This window comes from Pseudochaenichthys georgianus, chromosome 20, assembly GCF_902827115.2.
Source record: "Pseudochaenichthys georgianus chromosome 20, fPseGeo1.2, whole genome shotgun sequence".
Classification (NCBI taxonomy): Eukaryota; Metazoa; Chordata; class Actinopteri; order Perciformes; family Channichthyidae; genus Pseudochaenichthys; species Pseudochaenichthys georgianus.
Window position 1 is genome coordinate 7,188,705 of NC_047522.1, and position 20,994 is coordinate 7,209,698.

The 20,994-nt window shown below is 43.5% G+C and overlaps 3 protein-coding genes across 3 annotated transcripts; 1 reads left to right on the top strand and 2 right to left on the bottom strand.

Annotated features, from left to right (window-relative positions):
- The first annotated feature begins 243 nt into the window (after nt 1–243).
- fzd8a (frizzled class receptor 8a) lies at nt 244–2,885 on the top strand. Its single transcript, XM_034108298.1, has one exon. It carries the CDS (start codon nt 635–637, stop codon nt 2,378–2,380), a length of 1,746 nt encoding a protein of 581 aa, XP_033964189.1. The 5' UTR covers nt 244–634; the 3' UTR covers nt 2,381–2,885.
- Nucleotides 2,886–8,113: 5,228 nt separating this feature from the next.
- Nucleotides 8,114–11,473, bottom strand: LOC117466035 (cytochrome P450 2U1-like). Its single transcript, XM_034109162.1, has 5 exons — nt 11,311–11,473; nt 10,693–10,845; nt 8,676–8,837; nt 8,384–8,601; nt 8,114–8,119 (listed from the first exon to the last, which is right to left on the bottom strand). Exons 1-5 carry the CDS (start codon nt 11,471–11,473, stop codon nt 8,114–8,116), a joined length of 702 nt encoding a protein of 233 aa, XP_033965053.1.
- Nucleotides 11,474–15,687: 4,214 nt separating this feature from the next.
- gjd4 (gap junction protein delta 4) lies at nt 15,688–17,075 on the bottom strand. Its single transcript, XM_034108354.1, has 2 exons — nt 17,012–17,075; nt 15,688–16,919 (listed from the first exon to the last, which is right to left on the bottom strand). Exons 1-2 carry the CDS (start codon nt 17,073–17,075, stop codon nt 15,727–15,729), a joined length of 1,257 nt encoding a protein of 418 aa, XP_033964245.1. The 3' UTR covers nt 15,688–15,726.
- Between the last annotated feature and the right edge of the window lie 3,919 nt (nt 17,076–20,994).

Sequence of the window (20,994 nt, forward strand, 5' to 3'; positions counted from 1 at the left end):
TTGTGTTCCATATTGTTCTCCAATACTGTATGTCGGTGCCAAAGACACTGACACAACTACCACGATCATCATTTCGTTATCATAACAAAACATATTTTGGTGAAACACATGATTGACTGCTGTATCGAACCGCCTCTACTGCTCTGTGATTGGAGAAGAGGCTCTGGGGGTGTGGCCTGGGAGGCTCTGGTATATATCGGCACCGCTTCGTCCCCCAGCCGTTGATTTGTATGGGAACCAGGACTAAAGTGGGACGAGCCGACTGAATGTAGTCGCTGTATTTTGAAGAAAGAAATAAAGAAAGGAGGGCCACATTTTTCTCGTTTTGTGCGATTTGATAGCAGCACTTGTTTTTTTAATAACAGATTGTGTGAGGATACTGTTTCCAGGAGAAGGGGGATTCTCCTCTCAGCCATCTTGACTGCTGCTCGTCGCCCTGAAGGCTGCTTTCTCTCCTCCTCCTCCCCAGCTGAAAGTAAACACGGCTTGCACATTGCTTGCAACTCCGTGCAAGACCCCCGAGAGAAGCGAGATGGGCTCGCCGCGCAACATCTAACCGGAGCAGAGGCAGAAGCAGACGGCTGAGGGGATCTACTGCTGTCGGTACCAGAGGGTAACACGACGCGCCGGAGTGATGGATCTGTTTGGGATTTACCTGCTCCTCTCCCTCGCTCTCCTGCCCCGATCCAGCTGCACCACGGCCAAGGAGATCACCTGCCAGGAGATAGCCGTGCCCCTGTGCAAAGGGATCGGCTACAACTACACCTACATGCCTAACCAGTTTAACCACGACACGCAGGACGAGGCTGGACTGGAGGTGCACCAGTTCTGGCCTCTGGTTGAGATCCAGTGTTCCCCGGACCTGAAGTTCTTCCTGTGCAGCATGTACACCCCGATCTGTCTGGATGACTATAAGAAACCTCTGCCCCCGTGCCGGAGCGTGTGTGAGAGAGCCCGGGCTGGCTGTGCGCCTCTCATGCGGCAGTACGGCTTCCCCTGGCCAGACAGGATGAAGTGTGACCTGCTGCCGGTGCAAGGCAACCCCGACACTCTGTGCATGGACTACAACAGAACCGACTCCACCACAGTTTCCCCTGTCCTCTCCAAACCAACCAACCACCCCGGTAAGGGTTACAATCCTCCTAAAAATAAGCCCAGCCGACCCGGCGCGTCTGGGAAATACAAGCCGCCTGCCGCCCCCTGTGAGCCGGGGTGCAAGTGTTTGGAGCCCATGGTGCCTGTGAACACGGACCGTCACCCGCTCTACAACCGGGTCAAAACAGGTCAGATCACAAACTGTGCCATGCCTTGCCACAATCCCTACTTTACGCACGACGAGAGAGCATTCACCGCTTTTTGGATAGGACTTTGGTCCGTGTTGTGTTTCGTGTCAACTTTTGCCACAGTAGCCACTTTCCTCATCGACATGGAGAGGTTCAAATATCCAGAGAGACCCATCATCTTCCTCTCAGCGTGCTACATGTTCGTGTCAGTGGGCTACATTGTGAGACTGATCGCGGGACATGAGAAAGTGGCGTGTAACCGGGAGTTTGACCTGGAGCACATCCACTATGAGACCACCGGCCCCGCACTGTGCACCGTGGTCTTCCTGCTTATTTATTTTTTCGGCATGGCCAGCTCCATCTGGTGGGTCATCCTGTCTCTGACCTGGTTCCTCGCAGCCGGGATGAAGTGGGGTAACGAGGCGATCGCCAGTTACTCCCAGTACTTCCACCTGGCGGCCTGGCTCATCCCCAGCATGAAATCCATCGCGGTGCTGGCGCTGAGCTCCGTGGACGGAGACTCCGTGGCTGGCATCTGCTACGTGGGGAACCAGAACTTGGACAACTTGCGAGGCTTCGTTCTAGCCCCTTTGGTGATTTATTTATTCATAGGCACTATGTTCCTCCTGGCCGGATTTGTGTCTCTGTTCAGGATCCGCAGCGTCATCAAACAGGGTGGCACCAAAACAGACAAACTGGAGAAGCTGATGATAAGAATTGGCATCTTCACTGTGCTTTACACGGTGCCAGCCACTATCATAGTAGCCTGTTACTTTTATGAACAACACAACAGGCAGAGCTGGGAGATCACACACAACTGCTCCAACTGTTTACTGGAGAGGGACCGCAGGAGCCCGGACTATGCCGTTTTTATGTTAAAGTACTTTATGTGCCTTTTAGTGGGCATCACGTCCGGGGTGTGGATCTGGTCTGGGAAAACGTTGGACTCTTGGAGGACTTTTTGCACCAGATGCTGCTGGGGCAGTAAAGGCACTAGCGGCTCCATGTACAGTGACGTGAGCACCGGACTAACGTGGAGGTCAGGCACGGCCAGCTCTGTGTCTTGCCCCAAGCAGATGCCATTGTCCCAGGTTTGAATGAGAGAAAAAGCAGCTTATGAGGACTGCTAATTGTTTGGGAGATAACCCATCAGTCCCTGTCTTAAGCAATTTGCATAGTAATGAACTGCTGCTGAGGTATCCTTCCCCCTCATTCTCTCAAACTCACACACCTCTGTGGGGAGAGTTGGTTGAAACAAAGTACCTGACATTCACACAGGTTAATTCCTCCATGTTTTTATGTATAAGAGGTACAGACTGAGGCTTTTACGCAACCTGGGCATTACTTCTTGAAGGGAGAGAGAAAGTTTTGTTCCTAACTAGCTTCACACAAAGAGCATTTGCCATTTTATCTATATAGTGCCAGATAACATTGTATAATTCAATCAAAGATGGTTTAAATTAAGCCTTAATAGTGCCCAAGTATTTTACTGGTCGTTCATTTTTGTAATTTTCAAATGTATTTATATAAAAGATATGTAAAAATGTGTACATTTGTGTATAAAAGAAAACTTTATAAGCTATTGTAAATTTGTACAAAGTGTAGATGTCTCTTTTTGTGAGAACACAAATATGAACTTTATTTTGACAATAAAACATTTGATAAATCAAACACATCTGTGTAACTGCGCTGTTTTCCCAATCCTAAAAGAGGCTGTTGTGTTTTCGAGCCTGTGCAGGCATATTTTGTGGTTCCTTGTTGAGGATAGCAGCAGCAATAGCAGCTTTTGAGAGTCCCGGCTAAAAAGGAAGCCCTTTTAACCATCAGAGACCGGTAATTAGAGGCAGGGGTTGAGTTGGACCATCTCCATAATTGTTGAAGTCCTCTTCACATGCCTGCCGAAGCCCGCTTTCTTAATTTAGTAAAAGAGGGAGTGGGTGAATGGGGGTATAAATGCAGGGAACAGTCCCTTTTCATCTGCGGAAACTTTGATCTTTCTTTTTTAACGGCCTAGAATAAAGGTGGTGTGTATTAGGAGTGTCTGTCTGATGTGCCAAGGTTCCCCCTAAACGTCCCCATTTGGATGCTTTGATGGACGTCCCACAATTGAAAGAGCATTTTGGAACCCCTCGCTTTTCTGGGCTTGTCAGACCTGAAACCTGCCAGAGCCCCTGTGTCTTGTGTTTGGTTTTTTCGCAGAGCCTGAATTGAAACATCTTCTCCCTCGGCTCAAGCTGTGTCAGCGAGTGCAGGGGCCTTGACATGAATGATATTGAAATACCAATGAAAGCCCCACAGGTGGTCTGTTCACATGATCTCACATCTTAGGGCCCCCTAATCGAGGCATTTTTTTTTTGCTACAAATGTATCTGGTTTAGTCCCAATTAACCCAATGCGCTGGCATCAGATGATACACTGTAACCCAGCGTAGAAATGCCTTTGATTTGCTGGACAATTGTGACAGTCTGCTTTGTAGTCACTGCTTTATTCCTTCTTTATTTCTCTACGCTTAGACTGTAGATGTTGCTCCCCGAAAGCTCCTTTTCAATGTAGACATGCATCTGTTCGGAGTGTAAATCAGCCATTTAAACTAAGAATCAGTGCTGCCACAAAGCTCTTCAACTGTTCTGGGTTTTAGTGTTTTGTAAAGTTTCTAAAGATCAACTTTGGGAGTTTAAATCTTCCTTGAAAAATGCAATAATGTACTGCTTTCTGCTAGGTAAATATCTTGCATTCAAGTCCATGCTCTTGGATGATTTGCTGTTATATTTCTATCAAATAGCCATGGTTGCTTTCAGTCTTGCAGCTGGTTTTTCTTGAGTTTCCTAAAGAAATCTCAATGTCCAGCTCCAGCTCTCACTGCCAGCCTCCTAGCGTTAATGTGCAGCCCCACCTAGTGGTAGAAGCAGAGCATTACACCTCCACGTGCCACAAGAGCTGTGGTGTGTCAATATTCTAAGAATAATGTAGTTTTGAGTGGCAAACATAAATCTCACCGTTTTTTGAGGTGGTTAGAGCTCTTACATTATTTCAGCAGTGGAGAACGTTACACAGAACTGTGTGGTGATAAATTGAAGAAAGACGGTATTTCCCAATAATAAGTATTTATAGCATGTAAACGTTTACAGCACGATGGATTCAGTATACAAATGTAGTTGTGAAAGAGTGATTAACAAAACATGGAGATGACAAAATGGGTAGTCCTAACACATTTTTTTTAATTCTCTATTATTTGTTTAAGCCTTTTGTCATGCAAAAATACCAAATTAATGAGAAACATTCTCTTTTTTTGTAGTATAATAACCTGAATATTGTTGGACTGTTTTACAGAAAAGACATTCGAAACGTGAAGTGGAGTTGTTGGAAGTTATGATGGACTTTTTTCACAATTTATAGAAAAAACTATTAATCAGGAAAAACAACCGGTAGATAGAAAAAATGATATCTTAATTTGTATTTGATTCACATAGGAACAATTAACTATAAGGCCTCAACAGGTGAGTATCACTCAAAATGTCTAATGCAATATTGTTACGAATAGTGTCCCAAATTGCATATTTCAATATTGTAATGATTACATTCTGCGAAATTGTGATTTTGCTCCTCTATTTTCCCAACACTTCCCAGTCATCTCTGATGAAACTGAATAAATACACTTACAATTAAACTTAACTGGGATTTGATGAGACATAAATCAAAGTTTAGTCTCCACTCTTATGACCATTTACGAGATACTTTAAAACTGACCCTCACTGCTCAACACATTGCTTTTACCCATCTTCCACCGAGGCCTCCACAAAACAACTGTGCAGGCACTAAAGCAGCATGTCCCAGCTTGGCCGTTATGCACACATTGTAATTAACATGTAACAGCCTGTTTCCTCCACAGGGGTCACCAGCCAAACACAGTGCTGTGAACAGGAGAAAGTCTGATAGTGTAATGAGGTAAACCTTCACACAGACAGGGCAGGGCTCTCTGAATTGTCTGGTAATAACTGGCAATTGTCCAGGTCAAAAAGGACATTACTTTTATTAGCAAGTGTTTTATGGACATGCCTTTGTTTAATCTTGTCAGGGCTTGTTCACGGATGCTACCCCACAGCCTTTAACAGACATTGTTAAGTGGTGTCACTGAGCTGCAGAGGTGTAACCAATGGCAACATATCTGGTAATAAATAAATCGATCCGCACACAAATTCAGGAGATGGTAGTCAAGGCAGCTGATCATCTATTTTCTTTTCTCCAATGATGCACGGTATACAGGTGTTAAATCTTCAGTTGTGGAGCCAGGAAGAATATTGGTTTCACAGTAAATAGCAGTCTTTACTTTTCAATACTATTGATCCTTATCCTAAAACATCTAAGAAATGCCTTGATAATGCTATTGAGAATAAAATGTGCCAAATCTATATGCCTCTTTTACAGCTTTTCTGTACCTCTGGACTCCCAATATAGTTTGTACGGTAACATTGTACCTCCATATGAGATTTCGTAAAATATGCCAGTTAGTATCATGTATTATATTTTCCGGATTAAAACTTGACAGTGGAAGATGAACAATGGCACTAAAACCAAGCAGTTTCCATGAATGTATTCTTCCAAGCATAAAGCAGAACAGCGACCTGGGGTTTCTGTGACCCATTTAGATTAATGTTGGCGCTCCTGACCTCCAGCTCAGGCACATTATTCCCAGCTGGCCATTTGAGATGGCAGATGTTGGAAAAATAAGAGGTTCGGCCCTCAGGCTTCATGGTTATAGCTGCTAAGGGACTTGGACTTCACCGAAGCTGTTTCCGTTTGCTTTGCACATTTCAAAAGGTGAGTTTAATGAAGGTGCTTGGGAAAATAAAATGGAAAATAAATGTGTCAGTCGTGCAGTTTTTAACCAATACATGCTTCACTTTTGCACTATGACTGGGCTTCACAAAGATATCAGCATAAATGGCAGGAACCCCGTTGGCACGGTAACAATGCCTCTGGGGTTTAGTAGTCCTTACAGTGCACCCCTGCTGCCTTTTCCAATCCGAGGACACCCCCCCCCACACACACACACACGCACACACACACACACACACACACACACACACGCACAGCGACTGAACACTGTGTTCCCTCAGTCTCTCTCTGACTGACTGACATCGTCACAAAAGGAAAACCTCTTTCATCTGAAGCGCTGAGTGTTCGGCCAGATTCACTCTGGGCACGGTCACATCGGGGGGGGGTCTTGAGTCCAGAAACAGGCCCACATTCGTCAATAAAAATGGGTGTGATGTCACTGTTCTGTTAATAGTAGGGCTGTCAGTCGATTAAAATATTTAATCGCGATTAATCGCATGATTGTCCATAGTTAATCGCGATTAATCGCACATTTTTTATCTGTTCTAAATGTACCTTAGAGGAATATTTTTCAAGTTTTTAATACTCTTATCAACATATGAGTGGACAAATATGCTTTATGCTAATGTTTATTATCATTTGAACAATGACAAATATTCTCATGCATATTAAACACAACAACCTCTGAATATTACAAATATTCGCCTCAATTCAACCTGGAACCTCTCTCATACAATACAAATGGTGTGTGTGTGTGTGTGTGTGTGTGTGTGTGTGTGTGTGTGTGTGTGTGTGTGTGTGTGTGTGTGTGTGTGTGTGTGTGTGTGTGTGTGTGTGTGTGTGTGTGTGTGTGTGTGTGTGTGTGTGTGTGTGTGTGTGTGTGTGTGTGTGTGTGTGTGTGTGTGTGTGTGTGTGTGTGTGTGTGTGTGTGTGTGTGTGTGTGTGTGTGTGTGTGTGTGTGTGTGTGTGTGTGATCGTTGGAGCTATGTGCAACTCAAGGCATATGCTCGAACGGGAGCTGCAATCATGTTGCTGCAATCATGTTGCTGCAATCATGAGTGTGCTGACTTCTCCTACAATGTCCCGCTGTCTGGCTGCCTGCTTAAAGTCAAGTGCTCGGCGCAGTTGTGTGGATAGAGCGCTCCTCTAGCTGTTTTCATTTAAACAGCTCCTTATATCCGTTAGCGCAGCTAGCTAGCACCAGATGCTAACAACAACAATAGCCGCGTTCACACTGCGGTACGGTAATGCACGTAAATTCTCTCTCTCGCTCGCTTGGGCCACACACACCCTCCCGGTCCTCCCGATGGCCAGTCGGTGCCTGCCGGTGAGCGTGGAAGTGTGGTCTGCCACAAGCGGGCGGCAGGAGCGGGGCTGTCAGCAGCATCAGCTTGTAGATGGTATTATAAACTCGATGCGCTCTGAAACTACGGGGCGGCCGAGGAAAAAAATACACATGCGTTAATCGCGTTAAAATAATTAGTGGCGTTAATTTTTTTTTGCGTTAACGCGTTATTAACGCGTTATTAACGCGTTAACTTGACAGCCCTAGTTAATAGATAGATAAATAGTAGCAGAATTATCAGAGAATGAGCTGTATATATACAAAAAAGGGTGATGACCAAACTGTGACAATGTTCAATGTGTGTAAAGGGAATTAAAATCCAGACATTATTTATTAGTTTCACCATTTTTTATTTAAAATAATTTTAGCTTGACAATATGAATGATCAGTAGTTAGCTACCGGCCATTTCAATAGGTCACATCTATTTTCACAAGTACTACAAATGTTCATTATTCACGTAGATGAAGTGCTAGTCACTTGTTGTATTGTTTTAGAAGACAAACCATTTATATGTATTTGTAATATGAGCCTCGAAGGTCAAAGGCCTCAACTATGCATTCAACCATTTTGACAATATTTAAATAATGCCAAGATATTAAATATGTATTCCATTTACAGTACATACCCCATATTGCACACATTCCACCTTTAGGTCTAGAATAACAAAGCGGGTTACCATTACAAACTTTAGAACTATTTACAGCCTTGCTGTTCTCACTCAGAAATAAAACTATTAAACCCAATACCTAATTCTGTCCACTTGAGGGAGCCATTAAGTCGGATGTTGTATTCTCGCTCCAGCTCTGATTGGACACTATAATTGACTAAACCATAATACATGTCATTCCTATGAAGACGTGAATCTTTCAAAAACGTGCTTTTAGAGTACTTCTTGAGTTGTTCCAGATAACTCTTTACAGTGTCTCCTGCTGTGTGAACAAAGATAATGTACTGCGTAGTCCTGAGTTGGACCTTTATGCGGTATGGGTGAGGAGACAGAGTGACTCCCATCACGGGGGTGTAGTCTGGCTCTCCTGCATCTTCAGGCCAGATGAACTTAAACTTCCTCAGCAGGGTCACAATGATGAAGAAGAACTTCATCTGAGCCAGACGCTCTCCAGGACACATGCGAGGACCTGGGACATTTTAAATCAGTCATGTTATTTTCTTTTCTTTTAAACAGCAGAGGATGACAGGTGGGTATTCTTACCAGCACAGAAAGGCATGAAGGCCTCTGGCTGGACAAACTCTCCCTCGTCATTTAGGAAGTTTTCAGGGTTGAATTCATGAGGAAATTTCCACTGTCCTTCCTCGTTCAGTACTGACTTCATGTTCGGGATAACCACAGTACCCTGAGTAGAAACATAACTTGCTTTATATAATATGATGATACAAAAGGAGCAGTTAGTATCAGCAATCCAAAGGCTAGGAAGCCAAAACTTCCTCACCCTCAACGAGAGCAAGACCGAGGTCATCTTTTTTGGACCCCGACCTCCAGCCTCTCCGGTTGATATTCTGGGCTCCCTCAATAAAAACATCCTCCCCTCTGTCATGAACCTTGGAGTGACCTTCAATAGCGCTTTTAAATGTGATAAGCAGGTCAGCACCAGACCTGCTTTTTTTAAATATGACTATTGGCCAAGTCGTTTTTATCTTTTAAAGACCTAGAAAGGGTTATTAACGCCTTTGTTACCTCGAGACTGGATTACTGCAATGCTCTGTATGTGGGTATGGACCAGGCCTCAATTAGACGCCTGCAGCTAGTGCAGAACGCAGCTGCACGTCTTCTCACTGGCCATAAAAAGCGTGACCACATCACCCCAATTCTGGCCTCATTGCACTGGCTTCCAGTTCGGTTCAGAATAGATTTTAAAATCCTTTTATTTGTTTTCAAAGCCCTAAATGGGCTGGCTCCGGCCTATGTAGCCGAACTCCTCCATCGCTACACCCCAGGCAGAGCCTTAAGGTCGGCTGATCAGCTGCTGCTGATAGTGCCTAAAACCAGGCTCAAAACCCGAGGGTACCGAGCATTCTCAGCAGCGGGCCCCAGGCCCTGGAACATTTCTCCCCTCCATGTGAGGTCAGCCCAGACCCTGGGGTTTTTTAAATCAACACTTAAAACTCACCTTTTCTCTCTGGCCGTCTAGGCTTCTCTTATTAAGAATAACCTTTATCCAAGACCTTTTCCCTCTCTAACCTCTCAAGTTTTATTAGAGGGAAACTGTTTGCAGAGTGGCTTAGACAGGCTGGGGAGTGTTACGATTCGTAGACACAGCGTACCTAACCTCCCTATCTCTCATCAATTTCCAACTAAGGCTCCAGTGGGGACCTTGTTCCCTGAGTGTGCCTCTCCACCTATGTTTCTTACTCTCTTACTTGCTACCCTTTGCCCTCAACCTATTCTAAGGGAGTGCTTGTTCTTCTGTCTGTCTGTCTGTGTCTGTGTATTCTCTTGTTCCGATTAACCCAGCCACATTTTTTCTTGTTTTGTGTCTATATCTACGCCGGGATCCGGAGTCGAGGCTGATCCTCTTGCTGTAGTCCTGTGTCCTGGATCCTCTATCCTGAGTTCTGGATTAAGTCGTGGACTTCGGGTCGTGGCTAAACCTGTCCTGCGGTCCTGCCTGGGTCTCGTCTTGCTGCCTCCCTGAAGGCTCCCACAGGACTGTAGTTGACATCTTCGTAGATTCATCTTCTTATTACAGACACATGCATTTCCTAACATTTGGACTACCTATGCTGTAAAATGTTTTATCTCTTCGATTTACACACGGCATCTATTGCACGTCTGTCCGTCCTGGGAGAGGGATCCCTCCTCTGTTGCTCTCCCTGAGGTTTCTCCCATGTTTCCCTTTAAACTGTGGGTTTTTCTCCGGAAGTTTTTCCTTGTACGATGTGAGGGTCTAAGGACAGAGGGTGTAATTTTTTTTCTCATACTGATATTCTGAACAATCTGTGCTGTTGTATTTGCTGTAAAGTGTCTCTATTGTAGGCTATTTTTATTATATGTACAGCACTTTGGCTCGACCAAAAATCGTTTATAAATGTGCTATATAAATAAAACTTGATTTGATTTGAAACACAATGAGGCTGATGATGTTGGAGGCCAGATTAGAAACCAAAAATTGAGGATTCATCGTTGAACCTGTGATGGATGCAACAATGACAACTCAGCAAGGTCAGTTCATCAGTAGCAAAGATGAATAGTGTGCTAATAGATAGCATACCGATGCTCTTTTCCAGTGTTTCCATTGTGAAATGCAGCTCTCGTAGAATCCTTTGCTCCATCGACTCTGTCCCAAGGCCCAAATTCCACAACGTCGTCACAGCAAAATGACGCTGCTCCTTCCAGCTAGGACCGTAGTCCGCCAGAACTAGTCCTATAACAGGCGTGGATATGCGCACATGGTGTTTTTAAGATCAGAATCTTAAAAAGGTCATTTTTATTTTGCTAAACAGCAGCCACAAATGACAATCACAAGATGCTAAATGCAAGTATGTACATTATAATAATTAAAATGAAAGGCAGCAGACAGACTGTCCAGTTACACAGCCATGTCAGCGTTAGCTGACATTAGCTACTGGTCATGTCTGAACAAGTAAAGCAGTAGCAACACAACCGCCGATCGTACTGAATTAAACAAGGGTTTGTTTTGTTGCTCGTGAAATTAACTTTTCACTTTTTACTCACAACAAAGAGCGCTTCTTTAAAAACTACAACTTCTCAGACTCTGAGACTGTAGACGTTTCCATAGGACTTCCTCAGCTAGGGTAAAGCACAGTTGAAAGCTCTAAAAAAGTAATGCTTTTAATTCACACCCATAAAAAGTGACTACTACTACTACTTGTCTCCAAGTCTCTCATGGGGTTGTGCACGCTGAGGTTCAAAAGGTTCCCCAGTATGGGTAATGGAGTAGGACCTGGAGGAAAATTCTTGGGTCTCCGAAATTTGAGACGGAGAATAAAGAAGAAAACACAGATCCATGGTAGGATGAAATAAGCAAACATAGTGGAATGGAAGTAGTTTTAAAAAAGTAGGCTGTATGGGTGGCTTAGGCCCGCATTTCAAGCCCTGCTTCTTCTGGGTGCTCAAATATAAAACGACAACAACAGACTACTCAGTTAAAACACAAACAAAGACAAGACAGAGCAAGTTCTGGATTTTATATTGATGCCCAAAACCCTCCAAACTGAAGCTCTGTTACTTTCAGCCTGCATATTTAACAGCATGTGACACAGCAACAAAAACAGGTATGCCAGATTTCTCTGCTTTACATTTTACATGGACCTGAACAAAATAATTTGATTATGATTGCAAAGGACGGACCACTGAAAGAGGCCTGCAAACTGTATGTTCATTTAAGAAAAAAATTCAAATATCTCCAATAAGACTTACTGGTGCTAATAAAGAACTGTATAATAAATGATGGTTTAGGGACACAATGACTTAGTTAAGTTAAGTCAAAGATTGGAGTTTAATATTGAAAATGCTAAGACCAGGACACCAAAGGGAGTTTGTTTATACAAATGTCTGCAGAGGTGCCTTAACCTGTTTGTGTGCCTTTTGAAAACAGGTTTTTGCAACCATCATACTTGTTTTATACACCCCAGAAGACATTATTTAGTTTATTGAAGAAATAAACGAAATAACCCAGCCCCCTGAAGGTGGCAGGTGCCAATCAATTTTGACGTAACAAACAATAATATTAAGACTAATATGTAACAGCTTATGCAAACACAACACATTACATGAATTTACATGAACAAATGAAACAACGTTAATTACAAAAAGTGCAAACTAGTATATGTGGATGTCCTAAATACTGTTGCTGTGTGCTTAAATGAAGGTAATGCAGAGACACACTTAGTTATATTCCAAGAAACAAACATGCACGAATATTCATCCTGCTTATACATCCTGCTAGCTACACCCCTATGCACACAGCAGGTGTCAAATAAATGTTGTTTCAATGCCATGGGGTAATATTAAACAGCACAGAGTACGTTATTTTGTTTAAAACAGCAATTGTATGCACCAACAATGAAGCACAGGAGCCACAGGTGCTAATGAAGTTCCATTTAACAAATAACAGTAATATGTAATAGATTACTGGGATGAAGAAAGACAAAATTCAGGATGCCGGGCTAATAAGCTATACCGTTACATATTTGAAATGCTGGTTACTAATGGTTCAGCGTTACACACAACGTTACAAAAAGTGCAAACTAGTATGTCTGGATGTCCTAAATACTGTCGCTGTGAGCTTAAACGATGGTAATGCAGAGACACACTTAGTTTCTATGCTAGAAACAAACAGTCTATGCAACAATATAAATCCTGCAATACATCCTGCTAGCTACATCCCTACACACACAGCACGTGACAGAACTTCAGAAGTCTTCGTTAAGCTTGAGTTACTAACTGACAGTATAGATCAGGGGTGTCAAACTCAAGGCCCGGGGGCCACATCCGGCCCGCGACTTCATTTTCTGTGGCCCCACAAGAGCGTGCAAAGAATATAATATGTTTATTATACGGTTACATGCTACTTTACACGTTTACACGTTGCCCATAAACTACATGTCCCACAATGCATCTCAAATTAGACTTTTTTCTCAGAATTTGCCTTTTTTTCTTCAAAATATGCATTTTTCTTAGAATTCCTTTTTCTCAGAATTTGATTTTTTTTTGAAAATGCTACTTTTTATTTCAAAAATATTTTTACTCCAGAATTTCGCTTCTCTTTTTAAATCATTTTGTGACATTCTCACTGAAGAGACTTGCAATTATTTGCCCTAGACTTCTGCTTTCAGACGTAGTTAATTATTAAGTTATTAACCTATCTGATAATAATCCAATGCAGAGGAAATAATGTAATATAATACATTATTTTATATATATGATATATTTTTATATATATTTTTATATAGTCTTAAATTTACAACCGGCCCTTTGAGTGCAACCATAATGCTGATGTCGCCCGTGATGAAATTGAGTTTGACACCCCTGGTATAGATGCAGCTCGTGAGTCAACAACACGTTTCTTAACCAGCGCTACGTGATTGCACTACACACCACATGCTGTTAATGGAGTTGTCCTCGAGGGAAATTCTTGGGTCTCTGATATTTGAGACAGAGAATTAAGAAGAAAACACAGGCCCTTGAATTCCACAAAAAAAGATGCCGCTTTATAGAACAACTAGTGACATTGCATTTCTTCTTGTCAGTAATGGCAACGTGAATAACTGTTTCGAAAAAACACAGGTATTTAAGGAATTTCTCTTTTTTTCTACATGATTTATTGAAGAAAAGTTTCACAACCAAAATATTTCTGAACAAATATTCACATGTACAAATGTGTCATCACAATGCCAGAGGGTATATAGGTGGTGGGCAAGGCTCAGGATAGGGACGGCTGATATTTGAGCAACTATCAATAGTTATTTTGTTTGTCATGGTAATTATATGTGCTTACTTACCAACAATAATGCAGGTAGCACTCAGATAGTGTTAGTTATCTGATAATAACATGTGTTTGAGCCTTACTACAGGCTATTATTTGGATTAGCTGAATATAATATCGTAGCAGTATCCTGTATATGACGATTTTAGGGAATATTGTTGTACACAATATTAAAGGAACCAATTTATTAGCCATATTACCCACTGCCTCCATATGATTTCAAGTGTTGGATAAAATATAAAGCAGCATTTCACATTGTACGTCACTGGAGGGCAGCATCCTTTCACCACAGTATTGGTGAAGCAACCGCAGCACAATGTACTGGATCAAACAAAAATAAAGTGCTTTGAAAAGTTACATCATCATCATTGTAATATTCAAGAATCAATGAAACATAGAAAGATAAGAGATCAAACAGGCTTTAAAATATATTTTTTTACACTTTTACACTAAACAATGAGTGTATGGAGGAGATGCGGCATCTTCAGACCCGCTGAGTCTCATGAACATCCCACGTGGTCACTCTCATGACACTCAGGGTGCAGCCCTCAAAAGATAGGTTAGATATGAGGGAGGGGAGCTTTTGTTGTCACCTACAAAGAAACCACAAGAGGATGAACATCAAAAGCTGTTTACACAGAGACCGGCCCCTCGGCTATAGAGAGGCAGGTGCAACTATGATGATTAACTGTGGGAGTCTCCTTACAATCACCTGTGTAAGGTAGTCCAGGGATTTCAACTGGAAATGGCTGCTAAAAACATTTGAGCAAAGGAACAAGTCAATTAAATGCACAGCAGCTCCACTGTATTCGGTATACTGTCTAAGGTGGATGTGTCACTGTGGGAGCTGCTGTCATACCAAAATGAATCGGAGCTTTGATCAAGGTGAAACCAAAGCCACGACGACAGAGAGCGTTTATCCTGAAGGGCAACAGGCAACACCGCTCCATTACAGCGCTCCGCTGTGCTCTATTTTGAGTGACAGTGTATGCTAAGGCTTGTATTCCGCCTAAGCTCTGTGAGGCCCTGAAATAGAGTGACAAGCCGTCTCCATAAATACAGAGCCCCTATGGGGTAACATAATTGCTTTGTGAGCCCATGTCTGCCTTCATAGTGTCCTTCACTTCTGACGGAAGAATTCTATAAACTCAAGAACACCGTCTTTATCGGATTATTGCCTTATATTTGGCCTGACCATTTTATTCCAAAAGGTCATCCAAACCCCCAAGCACAAGGCTACCCTTGTTCTTTGACCTAAGTGACCCAAACACAAAGGAGATGGTGGTATCATATAGTCTGTGGTTGGAGGTGGGGTTGGAGGACAGGTCAAGGCATGTCTTTGTTTATGGACATTGTGGGGTGAAAGCCAACAAGGGAAGAAACAGGTGGACCGCACTCTTTTAGATTTTCTCAAGGTTGGGGTTTGTACAAGGACGCTTAAGGCTAGGGTGTCCTGTTATTCTTGACTTGTTTTGTTAAGGGGGTCCTATTCCCGACTTGAATTCTGGTCATCAGTCAGCTAGCGCTCCTCAAAGGAAATGTGATCTGATTATTTGATACAACAGACGCACATCTTATACCTTGTGAGTCTAAGATGGATGCATAGCCGGTTTGGATTTTCCTCAAGTGTAGGTAGTGCAGTCTGCATTTTGAAAAGAGGTAGAGAGCATGGCAGGATGGCAGATCCAACAGTTGTTACCATTGTGTGAGCCGTGGACTATCTCTGTCTGTTTCTCACAGATGTATTTGTCCCATCCTTATGTTCCAAAATAACCTGGAAATAAAGCAATCCAACCCTCACACCCACTCTGATCTTTTCTCTTGCCCATCATCATTGGTCTGTAGCTCTGTGCCGCTAGCCAGCGCAACCAGCGTGTACTGACCCATCCTTCTGGTACAAATTTCTGTGGCTGTGGAAACGTCCCCAAAGGGCCTTGCTGACCCAAAATCTCTTCTTGGTGGAGGTGGCGGTTTTAATCGGTTGCGTTTGCTAACACGAATGGATCTAGGTGTCCCCAGTGGCTCTGGGGGGCATAGAGCCACCTCACTGCCGTTCCTTTCCAGAGCCTCCTCCTGGGTAACAAAGTAGCCGTTGTTTCCGTTGGTGTTGCAGCCTGGGTAGTGTGAAAGAGAGGCACGCTCCAGGCAGGCGGGTTCCTGACCCAAAGCAAGCACCCCCCCTGCGCAGGATCCCTTGCTGTCTCCCCTCTTTCGGAAACTCCCTGTGGGACCAGCCTCAGACTCTTGATCCTGCTGAGCCAGGGAGGCGTTTGGGTCTATAACTCTAGTGGCTCCACTGCCTGAAAGGAAACACTGCTCTTCTTCATAAATCTTCTCCACAATCATTTTTCTCTTGATCTTCTGCCGCACGGAGCGTTTGATGGCGCAGATGAAATCCAGCACGTTTAGGAAAAGGGAAAGAGCAGCCACACCGAGCATGAAGTTGAGCATCACAGTCTTCTCAGTGGGCCTGGAGATGTAGCAGTCCACCTGGGTGGTGCACGGTGACTGTTGGCACAGGAACCTCCTGGGGATGTAGAAACCAAACAGGTAGTAGTGAGCTGCCCCAAACCCTGCTTCCAGCAATGTTCTGAACAACAGTTGGAGGATATATGCTCCTGTGTAGCGCCTGGCCCACGCTTGCTCAGCCATCTTGTTTACAGATGTCTTGCTGAAGGACTCCTGGTGGTTCTTGAACAACGGCAAAGCTTTGATGTGACCCGAGGAGATCAGGTCCACAGTGAGGCCATTCGAGACCTTATGGACTACGTAGATGATAAAAATGAAGTAGGGCACAGACAAGGTGATGAGCTGCACCAGCCAGAAGCGGAAGAGAGAGACGGGAGAAAACAGATCATAGCACACGTTGGCACAGCCGGGCTGAAGGGTGTTGCACACAAATCGCTCCTGCTCATCCTGGTAGAGAGGATAACCAGCGAAGAGGAGGATCAGGACACGGAGGAAGATCATCACAATGAACCACACCTTCCCTGAAAAGTAAGCACATTTGGATCAAAACTGAGCTATAGGTTTTCACTTCCAACAAACATAATGCAGAAACGTGTCAGGGAAGTCAACTCACCCATCAAGGTGAGGTTGTGATTGACAGAGATGAAGATGACCTCAGAGGCACTTGATTCTGTCATGCTTGCCGCGCTTAAGGCTCTCCAAAATCCTCTCTATTTTCCAGTTCCAGGCGTAAGGGTAAAGCCTTGAGTCAGCACCTCACTTCCTATCTTCCCTAACCTTTCACCAAAGTGGCTTCCAGTAGCACATTAACCTCCACGGTGACTCAGAAGTATGACACACTCCCTCTCTGGTAGGACTATGTGCCAGGTCCTGGTAGGATAAATACAAAGTGATCCATTTGAGTCACCAAATCCTCTTAAAGACCCATGTAAATATTCTGTCTCACATCTACCTCTGTCCCCTGCAGACCACAGTCTGTCCTAAGACAACAGAAGACGGGAGTGAGCCCTATTGTGGGTCTATTCTTAACACACTTGCAAAGGCATGTTGCCGTCCTGGCATTGCAGAGATATTTTGGTGCCACTGGTCATCCTTACAGGAGAGTAACAAGCCTCCAGGCGTACTCACTGCAAATTGCTGTATTAAGTTCTCAAGCACAATGGCAAGCATGTTCTGTCAGCTTAAACAAATAAATACACTAACTGCTGTGTCTTCCAATGACAAGTGAAGGTATCATTTAGATATGCAGACTGTGGATTTATTCAAATGCAAGTAGGTTGTTAACGTTTCTTTCACATTTAAACTATTATCTTTTCTCTGAGATTATTTCCAAATTTAAAATAAATGCCATGACATGCTCATCAGGTATTTCTCCCTCATAAAATGGTTTTACACTGGGCATTAGTTTATTTCGCTTCATCCACTTTGCTCATAGACAAGGTCTCTGGTGGGACACATGGCTTGACTCATAATCACTACAGATCAACGGTCATTAGCCCCTCCATTCTTGGCTCCAAATACCAAACAGATCATGCATTGTAGCATGCCATAAACCCCTCTGTTTCAGCCCTGTTTCAAAAGTACTGATCTCTGTCTGTTACTTTAGATGAAAATAAGGAGCCCCTCCCCACACCCCTCTGAGAGATATTTGGTTAAAAATAACACAAGGTGCTCTAGGAGGAGATTCAGGTAATAATGTGGGTTGGTTATTGGCTAATGGTTACACAAGCCAAAAAAATCGTTATGACATCATAAAGTGGCCAAAATCTGATCAGCTCATTTTCAGACAGGTTTTTATATAAATGGATCAGGACAAAAAGTGAGCAAATCTTTTTTCCTGAAACTTTCAGAATCTCTTTACACAGAGGGGACACATGTTTATGTATAAAAGACATGAAAAAGTGGATTGTGCATAGGTGACCTTTAAACTGACTTCAGTCTGTGGGGCTGACTTTGCATATAAAGAGCCGTCGATGTCTGAACATTGGGAAAGAGGGGAGGGGGATTTGTCTCTAAAACCCAAGAATTGCAAGTAAAAGCAAAGTAAAAACCACCAAAACAAATCCACAGCACACTCTCGTTGCCACATGCACACATACAGAGGAGATCCACTCCGACCTCCTTATTTAAACTGGAACATACCATCTGCTCAGGTAAACATAGGGTGAGCTGAAGAGGTAAAAAAATAAATGACTCAATAAGAAATAAATGACTTCAATATATTTAGTCACAGTAATATCAACATGTTAAGTTGTCAATTGGCATACAAAAGCTCACACACAAGTGCACACACGTTGATACACTGTCACCAAATGAAAAGGTTTCCCCCTTTCCTCCACTACTTGGAATTGCCAAGTTACTGCTTCTTATGGATAATTAGGCACACCTGTTTTCACTTTCACTGATTGAGCAGATGACCTGCAGCAGCACATTTTATATTTCCCCATATGTTGAGCTTTTGTTAAGCTATTGTGTTTGTAATGATGAAGATAGATGGTGTATTTATTTTTAACTGAATCAGCTCTTTGTAAACATGTTTGTTTTCCCGATGTTAATAGATGCCCTCAGCTAACTACAGAACACACATTTTCTATTGTGATTCACTAGACATTTATTAGATTGAAACAATATTATGATGGAGTAAATCATAACCACAGTAATGCTGTTGCACAGCATTCACACTAATAGGCTAATAGAGCACCCATGCCTTGGGTTATTCTGTATTATGTTGTCTTTTGTTCTAGAGTGTGAATGCCCTTCAAGTCTTTGACGCCATATTGGCAATATAAGAACTTGATCAATTTGTGTCCCTTCCAAGCATACTATCCAGTCCAGCGGCTGCTCTTCGGGTCATTACCTGGGGCCTATACTACGAACCTGGTTCAACCTAACCTGGATATGTTTGAGTTAGCCGGTTGGCCTAATCCAAAACATACGCGCTCTCGCTAAACTGTACTACGACGCTGGTTATCAAGTGGATCGCTCAAGCCAGCCGTGTCCTATCTAGTTAGGTGCGCGTTCACATGAAAGGGGTGGTATTTGGAGCATTCGACCAATCACAAACATGGAGAAGCGCACTGACAGCACAGCGTCATACTTCCTGAATGAAAGTGAACTTTAATACTAGTCAAAAATGAAGAAGTTAAACTTTAAACATCCATGACTTAAACACTTTATCCAGGATAAAAGCCACATAGCTGCACCTGCAAGGTGAATACAGCTGGAAAAAGAAAAAGTGTTTGAATGCGTACATTAACAGGTTTATGATATCACTGCCCCGTCTAAAACACGATCTGACTTCAATTACATTTGTCTCGAGTGTTTCGTCAACGTATGTGTTGCTTAAAATAATACTTCTGCATACAGTATGTGACACTGTGAGTGTTGCACGGCCAGATACGGCTCAGCTGACTCAGATAAGGAGATATATGATACATTATGAAGTGATATGCCGCGGACTGTACTTAATGTACTCTGATCCGGTTACTTATGTTGTGGCCGATATTTAAGTAAGCTTTCTTAACGCTAATGTTATAATAGTCAGATTGCTCTGAAGATGGAGGTGATATTCTATTCATGTTCACGTTCACACAGTCGGTGATTTTTGCCGGCCGTCTTTCCTGCGACGGCAGTTTTTCTGTATTTCCTTTCTCCTGTAATATGACTTGATCGCTTTAAACTCCGCACACTGAGCTCTGATTGGTCAGCAGGCGGTGCTTTCACTGAGTTGAGCTCTTAAGGCCCTGACACACCAAGCAGTCACCAGAGGACTAGCCGACGCTGAAGTCGGCTGTTGCCTGGCCGTGTTCTCCTGCGTTTTGGCCATGTGTCGCACGGGAACACACCGCACCGACTTCAGTGCGTGAGTGGCAATAACTCTCCTTACCAGCAGGCGGCGGTAGTGTGTATTCGTCATTCAAAAGAGGCAACAACCGGAAGACAGAGAAGAAGAAGAGTATCTTTTCTCCGTAATATCATACAGAGCTGGCCTCTCCTGGATCAAGGTGATGAGCAGGTCTTCGTTTGCATCATTCCAGATCGCCATGATGAGATGAAAATGAATAGCAGTCTGTGTGTGCCTTCTTAAATCGTTTGTTTACGTCCCTCACTTCCGCTTCGCTTCTCATGCACTGATTTGCTAGCTGAACAGCCAATCAGAGTGATTATTTGGTCCGACTGCCAGACCCGATGCATGGCCGATTCAACATGTTGAATCGGCCATGCATCGGGTCTGGCAGTCCAAATAAGGCGTGTCACGGTCGACGGTGCGGGACACACCAACCTGACTACGGCGCCGCGAATGCCCGACAGCCTCTGACGGCCTCTGACTCCCAAAATCGGGTTGGTGTGTCAGGGCCTTTACAGAGCGTCCACACTACAGCTCCAAAAATAGCTTGGAGCTGGGCGTGTCTGGAGCTTGGGGATTTTATTCAAGCAACACGACCAACAACCAATCACATGAATCTCCCGCCCCCGACATACAAAGCAAAAACCCCCGGGGATTTTATGCGAGCAATATATATATAAACTCCCCAAACAGGCGAAAACCTACCAGTTTCCCCCACTGTCTCTGCCACCTCCCTCCATGCCTGGTTC

What these genes read in the sequence shown, in the direction of transcription:
- fzd8a (XM_034108298.1), top strand. Translation starts at nt 635, where the DNA reads ATGGATCTGTTTGGGATTTACCTGCTCCTCTCCCTCGCTCTCCTGCCC.
- LOC117466035 (XM_034109162.1), bottom strand. Translation starts at nt 11,473, where the DNA reads ATGTTTGCTTATTTCATCCTACCATGGATCTGTGTTTTCTTCTTTATT. An exon ending in AACACTGGAAAAGAGCATCG is followed by an intron (nt 8,838 to 10,692) that starts GTATGCTATCTA and finishes TATTATATAAAG; the next exon opens with CAAGTTATGTTTCTACTCAG. An exon ending in CTTCATGCCTTTCTGTGCTG is followed by an intron (nt 8,602 to 8,675) that starts GTAAGAATACCC and finishes AAAATGTCCCAG; the next exon opens with GTCCTCGCATGTGTCCTGGA.
- gjd4 (XM_034108354.1), bottom strand. Translation starts at nt 17,075, where the DNA reads ATGACAGAATCAAGTGCCTCTGAGGTCATCTTCATCTCTGTCAATCAC. An exon ending in TCACAACCTCACCTTGATGG is followed by an intron (nt 16,920 to 17,011) that starts GTGAGTTGACTT and finishes CTTACTTTTCAG; the next exon opens with GGAAGGTGTGGTTCATTGTG.